Below are 11,703 nucleotides of genomic sequence, written 5' to 3' on the forward strand. Positions count from 1 at the left end.
AATGGATCTGCAGATGCATCTTCCAGTGTGTACCCACCTTGACTGACACATTTTTAAAGAGCCACATGTGGTGCTCATTATATGTGATTAGTGAGGAGATCTGGAAAACATGTTATTGTGTCCTGAAGTACTGGTGTGCAGATCAGTCCTCAGGTACCCCTACCAGGTCATGTTTTGTGGATTGGTTTAATTATTCACAGGTGAGTTCATCTATTTTGCTGAGTCATTAATTATCCCACCTGCTTCCACACACAGAAATCTTTAAAACATGACCTGTTGGTGGTAATTGATGGTGGAGGTTGAGAACTACTGGTGTAGTGCGCTGGTGGGCAACCTGCTGTGGCCCCTCCTTCCTGCTATGTCATTAATTGTTACAGTGTAAAGGTAGGTACACGCTATATACTATATCTGTCCAATCTGGCCGGTTGGAATTATGATGAATAATGTACGTATACGAATTGAATAGCGTGCTGTGCTTGTGGTGACTAGCTCGGGATTTTTTGGGGATCGAGGGATCAATTTGAGTGATGGGTATAACCAAGCGCTGTGTGCAATAAATGAAAATAGATAAAACAAAATATAAAATAGAAATGAAAATAGAAATGAATATAAATAAAAATAAATGTGAAAATCTAAGTATGAAAATATAAGAAATAAGAGTGGGAAGGAAAGAAGAGAGATTGGAAAAAGATTGTTTTAACAACAAAAACGCTTTTAACACTTCTGCACGGCACTTACTTGCAATCTTTTTCCAATCTTTCTTCTTTCCCTTCTTTTTTCCTTCCCACACATTTTTTTTTTTTTTTCTTTTATATTTTCATATTTAGATTTTCACATTTATTTTTATTTTCATTTCGGTTTTCATTTAAATTTTATATTTTGTTTTATCTATTTTCACTTATCGCACATAGCGCTTGGTTATACCTATCACTGGAATAATGTATGTAAGTGGCAATCTATCATTTTGCTCCAAAACTCTGGAAAATGAACAAAACAAAAAAAAAGTCATTCGGATAAATTGGTCAAATCAAACTGTTTTACTTATTTGCCTAAACAATGTAAATGGATACCGTGTGCGCTATTCACTCGGTGGGGATGGGAAACATTAACTTTTCCCACCCACGGGACTCTGCGGCCCGCGAGTGCGGAACGGCACTGGGCAGGCTGCTTTTTAGCCGGGCGCATTTTGACGGTTTAAAATTGCGCGCCCTGCTAAAACAGCCCAGCGTGAACACTACATGAAGTGCAGCAGTAGCCTGTCAGTGGTGCGGGTTACCGGGACAATGATAGAAGGTAATGCTTGTCATCTCACTTCATTGTCCTTAGACGCAGTCCGGGGAAAAGAGGCGGAAGAGGAAACGTGTGCTGAAATCCAAGACGTTTGTGGATGACGAAGGCTGTATCGGTAAGGTGTATGAGCGCTGCGTACAGTGTTCTATGTTTTCTATAGATAATTTCTACGCCCTTTCAGTGTATTGTCGGCGCTTGCAGACCATTGCGCAGTCTTGTGGTGTCACCGCTGTTTTCTGATCCGATTGTCCGTGTTTTCTAGTGACGGAGAAGGTGTATGAGAGCGAGTCCTGCACAGATAGCGGAGAGGAGGTTCCAGCTTCCAGACCGGCAGCGGCGAAACCATCCGCAGCCTCCAAAGCCGAGCCGAAAGCGGAGACTAAAGCCTCCAAGAAGATGGCTGCTGCTAGCAAAGGAACCAAGCAGCCGTCCATTATGGGCTTCTTCCAGAAGAAGTGAGCGCTGCGCGGGAAGGCGTCCACTGTCAGCAGGACAGTAAGATGGTGTCCGTCGTGTTTCCATAACGTTGGCTAAATCAGAGAACGGGGAGAGGAAGAGGACGATGACAGCATGGTGGGGGTCTAGTGACCATACTCAACGTGGGGACACAAAGGCCCTTCACAGCTTGGCACGTAGGCCGGAGATTTATTCCCCGACAACTTCTGCAGCGACTCTCCGCTCCTCGCAGGACCGTTATTCAGAGAACTTTATACATACATATATATTTTCTGTAACCCATGTGTAAGTACAAACACGGACATTCCCTGGTTTTACAAAGTTTGTGTTATGTACGAAGTTTTCCAGAGATCAGACCACTTACTCCTGGGGAAGATTCCTATACAATATATTGTCTGTACTCTGATCGCTGGACCTAAATTGTGGCTTGTGCCCCATGTTTTACAGTCACATTGTGGGTCAGAGGTACGGATGTTAGTTTCATGTTCTATATAGGGCACTGTACACACAGGTCTGTCTATTAAAGTACTTTATTTCCGAGGTGCAAATTAGTTTGAGCTTTGTGGGGGTTTTTTTTTATTTATTTTTTTTAAATCCAGCTCCATGTGCAAAAATGAACCATTTTTTCCATATTTAAATTGCCTTCTCTCCATTCCCCTCTTAACATCCTGTCACTGCCCCTGTCACATGGAGCCCTGTCCTCACTGACACATCACTCATCTCCTGATATACTCTGTGCTGCTGGGGACCCTGCTCCTCCCACTATATAACTCTCAGTCTGTGGCTTCCTGCTGCCTCCATTCCCCTCCTCACATCGTGTCACTGCCCCTGTCACATGCAGCCCTGTCCTCACTGACACATCACTCATCTCCTGATGTACTCTGTGCTGCTGGGGACCCTGCTCCTCCCACTATATAACTCTCAGTCTGTGGCTTCCTGCTGCCTCCATTCCCCTCCTCACATCATGTCACTGCCCCTGTCACATGGAGCCCTATCCTCACTGACACATCACTCATCTCCTGATATACTCTGTGCTGATGGGGACCCTGCTCCTCCCACTATATAACTCTCAGTCTGTGGCTTCCTGCTGCCTCCATTCCCCTCCTCGCATCATGTCACTGCCCCTGTCACATGCAGCCCTGTCCTCACTGACACATCACTCATCTCCTGATATACTCTGTGCTGCTGGATACCCTTCTCATACTTTATTCACAGTTATTCTTTAGATCTTTATAATTGGGAACAAAACTGTGATAAAAGGTCTGGGTGACAACACAAAGCGTGCGCTGCTTACAGGCTATAGTCACGCCACGTCACTGGCCCTGTGTTCTGTGTAGATGTAAGGGTGATCCCCAGTGCAGGAAGGGGGTATTACTTACCCCTGTACAGAAGCCTGTGCATATTACCTTCTGTACATAATGCACAAGCAGTAATTTCCCTGCAGAAACAGGATTACAGTAGGTCTCAGCTGTGTGCAGCATCCGCTTACGTCTCTATGATTATAGCAGATTCTCCCCCTTTGAAGTGATGGATTACTTTCCTCGCCGAGCGGCTATGACTCCTGCGGGCACTAGAGGGCAGTAGACGCACATGCCCGAATAAGACGCAGGCCTGCTGCAATAACGTTACATAGAGAATCTATAAGGCAGCTTTACACTAAGCTGGCCCGCTGTCCGTGTGTCTTATCACTAAAGATTAATGACGGGATGGGGTAACCGTGCCCTCGGCCAGTGTCTCTTATTTCATGCGCGTCCTATATAACATACAGCGCTTCGTGTGTGCACGTTCTCAGCTGTTATACCAAGGGTATTTTATACTCCCTGACCTGCTCTGTAAATGTGCATATCACATTGGTTCTAGGTCTGTAAAGCGCTACGGTGCATGCTGGCGCTATATAAATGTATGGTAGCCCAATTCAAATTATTAACGTCAGGTAAAAGACAAAACCCGTGCCGGTTCCTCACCACATAACTGTCCACGAGGACGATCTATAGTAATTCTGAATTTCTCGGTAAGAAACGTTTGGCCTAGGGGTGCCGTGAAAAATTTCTGATAGTCTAGGTGGTGCCGTGAGTGAGAAAAGTTTGGGGACCACTGATATAAGCTCTTCTTGTAGTGACTGTTCCCTCTGTCGTCTCCTGTGCCACCGTCACCTGCCTTCTGCCACTGTGCCGCCATTACCCACCTGCTCCCTCTGTTGTCTCCTGTGCCACTGTCACCCACTGCTCCCTCTGTGGCACCTGTGCCGCCATTACCCACCTGCTCCCTCTGTTGTCTCCTGTGCCACTGTCACCCACTGCTCCCTCTGTGGCACCTGTGCCGCCATTACCCACCTGCTCCCTCAGTCGTCTCCTGTGCCACTGTCACCCACTGCTCCCTCTGTGGCCACCTGTGCCGCCATTACCCACCTGCTCCCTCAGTCGTCTCCTGTGCCACTGTCACCCACTGCTCCCTCTGTGGCCACGTGTGCCGCCATTACCCACCTGCTCCCTCTGTGGCCCACTGTGCCACCATTACCCACCTGCTCCCTCTGTCGTCTCCTGTGCCACCATCACCCACTGCTCCCTCTGTGGCCACCTGTGCCGCCATTACCCACCTGCTCCCTCTGTCGTCTCCTGTGCCACCGTCACCCACTGCTCCCTCTGTGGCCACCTGTGTTGCCATTACCCACCTGCTCCCTCTGTCGTCTCCTGTGCCACCGTCACCCACTGCTCCCTCTGTGGCCACCTGTGTCGCCATTACCCACCTGCTCCCTCTGTCGTCTCCTGTGCCACCGTCACCCACTGCTCCCTCTGTGGCCACCTGTGTCGCCATTACCCACCTGCTCCCTCTGTCGTCTCCTGTGCCACCGTCACCCACTGCTCCCTCTGTGGCCACCTGTGTCGCCATTACCCACCTGCTCCCTCTGTCGTCTCCTGTGCCACCGTCACCCACTGCTCCCTCTGTGGCCACCTGTGTCGCCATTACCCACCTGCTCCCTCTGTCGTCTCCTGTGCCACCGTCACCCACTGCTCCCTCTGTGGCCACCTGTGTCGCCATTACCCACCTGCTCCCTCTGTCGTCTCCTGTGCCACCGTCACCCACTGCTCCCTCTGTGGCCACCTGTGCCGCCATTACCCACCTGCTCCCTTTGTCGTCTCCTGTGCCACCATCACCCACTGCTCCCTCTGTGGCCACCTGTGCCGCCATTACCCACCTGCTTCCTCAGTCGTCTCCTGTGCCACTGTCACCCACTGCTCCCTCTATGGCCACGTGTGCCGCCATTACCCACCTGCTCCCTCAGTCGCCTCCTGTGCCACGGTCACCCACTGCTCCCTCTGTGGCCACATGTCCCGCCATTACCCACCTGCTCCCTCTTTGGCCCACTGTGCCACCATTACCCGCCTGCTCCCACTGTCGTCTCCTGCGCCACTGTCACCTGCATGCTCCAACTGTGGCCCACTATGCCGCCGTCACCCACCTGTTCCCTCTGTGGCCACCTATGCCACCATTACCCACCTGTTCCCTCTGTCGTCTCCTGTTGCGCAGTCACCCACCTACTCACTCCATCGGCTCCTGTGCTGCCATTACCCACCCGCTCCCCCTGTGGCTTCCTGTGCTGTCACCTATCTGCTCCCTCTATTGTCTCGTGTGCTGCTATCGCCTGCCTGCTCCTACTATGCTATCGTCACCTGCCTGTTCCCTCTGTGGCCTTCTGTGCCACCGTCACCCACCTGCTTCCCGTGCTGCTGTCACCCGCCTGTTCCTTCTGCTGCCTCCTGTATCACCATCACCCGCCTTCTTCCTCTGCTACTGTCACTCGTCTACTCTCTCTGTTGCCTCCTGTGCCGCCTGCTCCCTCTGCCGCCTCCTGTACTGCCGTCACCCGCCTGCTCCCTCTGCCGCCTCCTGTACTGCCGTCACCCGCCTGCTCCCTCTGCCGCCTCCTGTACTGCCGTCACCTGCCTGCTCCCTCTGCCGCCTCCTGTACTGCCGTCACCCGCCTGCTCCCTCTGCCGCCTCCTGTACTGCCGTCACCCGCCTGCTCCCTCTGCCGCCTCCTGTACTGCCGTCACCCGCCTGCTCCCTCTGCCGCCTCCTGTACTGCCGTCACCCGCCTGCTCCCTCTGCCGCCTCCTGTACTGCCGTCACCCGCCTGCTCCCTCTGCCGCCTCCTGTACTGCCGTCACCCGCCTGCTCCCTCTGCCGACTCCTGTACTGCCGTCACCCGACTGCTCCCTCTGCCTCCTCCTGTACTGCCGTCACCCGCCTGCTCCCTCTGCCGTCACCCGCCTGCTCCCTCTGCCGCCTCCTGTACTGCCGTCACCCGCCTGTTCCCTCTGCCGCATCCTGTGCTGCCGTCACCCGCCTGCTCCCTCTGCCGCCTCATGTACTGCCGTCACCCGCCTGCTGCCTCATGTACTGCCGTCACCCGCCTGCTCCCTCTGCCGTCACCGCCTGCTCCCTCTGCCGCTTCCTGTACTGCCGTCACCCGCCTGCACCCTCTGCCGCCTCCTGTACTGCCGTCACCCGCCTGCACCCTCTGCCGCCTCCTGTACTGCCGTCACCCGCCTGCACCCTCTGCCGCCTCCTGTACTGCCGTCACCCGCCTGCTCCCTCTGCCGCCTCCTGTACTGCCATCAGCCGCCTGCTCCCTCTGCCGCCTCCTGTACTGCCGTCACCCGCTGCTCCCTCTGCCGTCACCCGCCTGCTCCCTCTGCCGCCTCCTGTACTGCCGTCACCTGCCTGCTCCCTTTGCCTCCTCCTGTACTGCCCTCACCCGCCTGCTCCCTCTGCCGTCACCCGCCTGCTCCCTCTGCCGCCTCCTGTACTGCCGTCACCCGCCTGCCGCCTCCTGTACTGCCGTCACCCGCCTGCTCCCTCTGCCGCCTCCTGTACTGCCGTCACCTGCCTGCTCCCTCTGCCGCCTCCTGTACTGCCGTCACCTGCCTGCTCCCTCTGCCGCCTCCTGTACTGCCGTCACCTGCCTGCTCCCTCTGCCGCCTCCTGTACTGCCGTCACCCGCCTGCTCCCTCTGCCGTCACCGCCTGCTCCCTCTGCCGCATCCTGTACTGCCGTCACCTGCCTGCTCCCTCTGCCGCCTCCTGTACTGCCGTCACCCGCCTGCTCCCTCTGCCGCCTCATGTACTGCCGTCACCCGCCTGCTCCCTCTGCCGCCTCATGTACTGCCGTCACCCGCCTGCTCCCTCTGCCGCCTCATGTACTGCCGTCACCAGCCTGCTCCCTCTGCCGCCTCCTGTACTGCCGTCACCCGCCTGCTTCCTCTGCCGCCTCATGTACTGCCGTCACCCGCCTGCTCCCTCTGCCGTCACCGCCTGCTCCCTCTGCCGCCTCCTGTACTGCCGTCACCCGCCTGCACCCTCTGCTGCCTCCTGTACTGCCGTCACCCGCCTGCACCCTCTGCCGCCTCCTGTACTGCCGTCAGCCGCCTGCACCCTCTGCCGCCTCCTGTACTGCCGTCAGCCGCCTGCTCCCTCTGCCGCCTCCTGTACTGCCGTCGGCCGCCTGCTCCCTCTGCCGCCTCCTGTACTGCCGTCGGCCGCCTGCTCCCTCTGCCGCCTCCTGTACTGCCGTCACCTGCCTGCTCCCTCTGCCGCCTCCTGTACTGCCGTCACCTGCTTGCTCCCTCTGCCGCCTCCTGTACTGCCGTCACCTGCCTGCTCCCTCTGCCGCCTCCTGTACTGCCGTCACCTGCCTGCTCCCTCTGCCGTCACCTGCCTGCTCCCTCTGCCGCCTCCTGTACTGCCGTCACCTGCCTGCTCCCTCTGCCGCCTCCTGTACTGCCGTCACCTGCCTGCTCCCTCTGCCGCCTCCTGTGCTGCCGTCACCTGCCTGCTCCCTCTGCCGCCTCCTGTGCTGCCGTCACCCGCCTGCTCCCTCTGCCGCCTCCTGTGCTGCCGTCACCCGCCTGCTCCCTCTGCCGCCTCCTGTACTGCCGTCACCCGCCTGCTCCCTCTGCCGCCTCCTGTACTGCCGTCACCCGCCTGCTCCCTCTGCCGCCTCCTGTACTGCCGTCACCCGCCTGCTCCCTCTGCCTCCTCCTGTACTACCGTCACCCGCCTGCTCCCTCTGCCGCCTCCTGTACTGCCGTCACCCGCCTGCTCCCTCTGCCGCCTCCTGTACTGCCGTCACCCGCCTGCTCCCTCTGCCGCCTCCTGTACTGCCGTCACCCGCCTGCTCCCTCTGCCGTCACCGCCTGCTCCCTCTGCCGCCTCCTGTACTGCCGTCACCCGCCTGCTCCCTCTGCCGCCTCCTGTACTGCCGTCACCCGCCTGCTCCCTCTGCCGCCTCCTGTACTGCCGTCACCTGCCTGCTCCCTCTGCCGCCTCCTGTACTGCCGTCACCCGCCTGCTCCCTCTGCCGCCTCCTGTACTGCCGTCACCCGCCTGCTCCCTCTGCCGCCTCCTGTACTGCCGTCACCCGCCTGCTCCCTCTGCCGCCTCCTGTGCTGCCGTCACCCGCCTGCTCCCTCCTGTGCTGCTGTCACCCGCCTGCTCCCTCTGCCGCCTCCTGTGCTGCTGTCACCCGCCTGCTCCCTCTGCCGCCTCCTGTGCCGCCGCCACCCGCCTGCTCCCTCTGCCGCCGCCACCCGCCTGCTCCCTCTGCCGCCGCCACCCGCCTGCTCCCTCTGCCGCCGCCACCCGCCTGCTCCCTCTGCCGCCGCCACCCGCCTGCTCCCTCTGCCGCCGCCACCCGCCTGCTCCCTCTGCCGCCGCCACCCGCCTGCTCCCTCTGCCGCCGCCACCCGCCTGCTCCCTCTGCCGCCTCCTGTGCTGCCGTCACCCGCCTGCTCCCTCTGCCGCCTCCTGTGCTGCCGTCACCCGCCTGCTCCCTCTGCCGCCTCCTGTGCTGCCGTCACCCGCCTGCTCCCTCTGCCGCCTCCTGTGCTGCCGCCACCCGCCTGCTCCCTCTGCCGCCTCCTGTGCTGCCGCCACCCGCCTGCTCCCTCTGCCGCCTCCTGTGCTGCCGCCACCCGCCTGCTCCCTCTGCCGCCTCCTGTGCTGCCGCCACCCGCCTGCTCCCTCTGCCGCCGCCACCCGCCTGCTCCCTCTGCCGCCGCCACCCGCCTGCTCCCTCTGCCGCCGCCACCCGCCTGCTCCCTCTGCCGCCTCCTGTACTGCCGCCACCCGCCTGCTCCCTCTTTCCTATCACCAGAAGCCACTTCTACTGCTTCTATTTAGCCAATATCCAGTACTGTACAGACCCTCCATAGGCGCATGGAGCCGGTATGGCTGTGACAGTGACATCGTTATGGCTGCTGTTATAATGAATTATTTCAGGACCGCTCAGTGCAGGAAAATACATGTGTAACGCGGCTGCGACGTGTGCGGTTCCTCTGCCTACACAAACAAACATGAAGGCGCATAAAAATAAAACCTATTAAAATATCAGCAGCCGCTCTAGTGTAGAGCTACAGAAATATCCTTCACCAGAGTGAGAAGAATGAAAAGCTAAAATGAGAGGTGAATTACTGGTTCTAGAACAATAGGACAAATTCATTGTTTTTTAGTTGCATTTCCTGTTCTGGACATTAATCTGTCTTCCGCTATGTATCCTGAGAAAAAGGGTATTTACCATAAAAACCTACATATTTAGCTTCAGTTACCTGGTTCCGGTTATTAGTGCAGCGTCTAGGATAAATGTAAGCTGCTGAACCGTCTCGGTGACTCGTGGTAAAACGGGTATCGCAAATTACTTGCCATTGATATTGACCACTGAAGGACCTACAGGCAGGGACCTAATGGCACCATTAGTCCGAATGAGACTTGTTCCCTCCTCTAGACGCCTCCTTCTTAATCTAGCTGTGGTGTGGGAGCTTTATATTATCTGTCCACGGTCCTGGAGGGGTCAAGGAAACACTATTGTTGACTTTTTGGTAACCGCTAATACAAAGCACATGCGGCAACGCCATATCAAAGGGAAATCTACGATATTCCTCCCCGAGGTTGCAGGAAGTGAAGACTATTTTCCTACACTAGCGGAGACCGGGCAGAGATCAGTTACTTGCTTTCCTGCTAAAAGCTGGCTCTATGCTGATTACTGGTCATTGTGGCCATTCAGATGGTTTAATTGGCTGCATTTTTCTGCCCAAAATGGGTTCCAAACCTGCAGAAGCTGAGAAATTATTGCAACAGGCGTTTCGATCCTCTGAACCAAATTTTCTTGCATACTTACATCAAATAACGTCTCCGCGCAGACCGCTAAATAGACCCTTGGAATATTTTACAACTATTTGGCTAATAAGGTTAATAAGAAAACGACTGAGCTGCAGTGAGATTTAGGTCATAAGATCTCCACAAAACACAAGGTTATTTCTCTTACGTCCTAGAGGATGCTGAGGACTCCGTAAGGACCATGGGGTATAGATGGGCTCTGCAGGAGACATGGGCACTATAAAGAACTTTTAGTATGGGTGTGCACTGGCTCCTCCCTCTATGCCCCTCCTCCAGACCTCAGTTAGATCCTGTGCCCAGAGGAGACTGGGTGCATTACAGGGAGCTCTCCTGAGTTTCTCTGGAAAAAGAATTTTGTTAGGTTTTTTATTTTCAGGGAGCACTGATGGCAACAGACTCCCTGCATCGTGGGACTGAGGGGAGAGAAGCAGACCTACTTAAGTGATCGGCTCTGCTTCTTAGGCTACTGGATACCATTAGCTCCAGAAGGAGTCGGAACGCAGGTCTCTCCCCGCCGTTCGTCCCAGAGCCGCGCCGCCGTCCTCCTCACAGAGCCGGAAGATAGAAGCCGGGTGAGTATAAGAAGAAAAGAAGACTTCTAAGGCGGCAGAAAACTTCAGATCTTCCCTGAGGTAAGTGCGGAGCGGTAACGCTGCCCGCCATTGCGCCCACACATTACACACACTACCAGGCACTGATGGGTGCAGGGCGCAGGGGCGGCGCCCTGGGCAGCAATATCAACCTTTAAGTCTGGCAATATGGATATAGGCTGCGGAGGCAGCAAGTGTATAAATCCCCCGCCAGTTTTATAAAATTGAGCGGGACCGAAGCCTGCCGCTGGAGGGTGCGGAGCTTGGTCCCTCAGCACTAACCAGCGCCATTTTCTCCACAGAGCACCGCAGAGAAGCTGGCTCCCCGGACTCTCCCCTGCTGAACACGGTGACACGGCTATAAAGAGGGGGGGGGGGGGGGCACTTGTAAGGCGCAGTGAGTGTATTACACGATTTAATATATATAAAAGCGCTATTATCTGGGAATTCTGTTTCCAGTGTCAGTTGGCGCTGGGTGTGTGCTGGCATTCTCTGTCTCTCCTAAGGGCCTTGGTGGGGAACTGTCTCCTTATAGATATAGCCCTGTGTGTGTGGGGGTGTCGGTACGCGTGTGTCGGCATGTCTGAAGCGGAAGGCTCATCTAAGGAGGAGGTGGAGCAGATGATTGTGGTGTCTCCGTCGGCAACGCCGACTCATGATTGGGTGGACATGTGGAATGTTTTAAAAAAGCGTCCCCTATCCCAAATAGCAGACACTGATACCGACACGGATTCTAACTCCAGTGTCGACTACGATGATGCGAGGTTACACCCAAGGGTGGCCAAAAGTATTCATTATATGATTATTGCAATAAAAGATGTGTTGCATATCACAGAGGACCCCTCTGTCCCTGACAAGAGGGTATGCATGTTTAAGGAAAAGAAACCTGAGGTAACCTTTCCCCCATCTCATGAGCTGAACGCGTTATTTGAAAAAGCTTGGGAGACTCCAGACAAAAAACTGCAGATTCCCAAGAGGATTCTTATGGCGTATACCTTTCCCAGCACAGGACAGGGTACGCTAGGAATCCTCACCCAGGGTGGACAAGGCTTTAACGCGCTTGTCCAAGAAGGTGGCGCTACCGTCTCCAGACACGGCAGCCCTCAAGGATCCTGCTGATCGTAGACTGGAAAATACCTTAAAATCTATTTATACGCATACGGGTGCTTTACTCAGACCGGCAATAGCATCGG

General features: G+C 55.8%; 1 protein-coding gene across 2 annotated transcripts in view; it reads left to right on the top strand.

Moving 5' to 3' along the window:
- Nucleotides 1-2,286, top strand: part of POLD3 (DNA polymerase delta 3, accessory subunit) — a 33,401-nt gene extending 31,115 nt beyond the window's left edge. For both annotated transcript variants that reach the window (XM_063950928.1, XM_063950927.1), the window contains exons 11-12: nt 1,327-1,405; nt 1,553-2,286. In XM_063950928.1, coding sequence (XP_063806998.1) covers nt 1,327-1,405; nt 1,553-1,749 — 276 coding nt within the window. In that variant the 3' untranslated portion in view covers nt 1,750-2,286. The remainder of the gene's footprint in view (nt 1-1,326; nt 1,406-1,552) is intronic.
- The last annotated feature ends 9,417 nt before the right edge of the window (nt 2,287-11,703 follow it).

The sequence above is a fragment of the Pseudophryne corroboree genome, chromosome 2 (assembly GCF_028390025.1).
Source record: "Pseudophryne corroboree isolate aPseCor3 chromosome 2, aPseCor3.hap2, whole genome shotgun sequence".
Classification (NCBI taxonomy): domain Eukaryota; kingdom Metazoa; phylum Chordata; class Amphibia; order Anura; family Myobatrachidae; genus Pseudophryne; species Pseudophryne corroboree.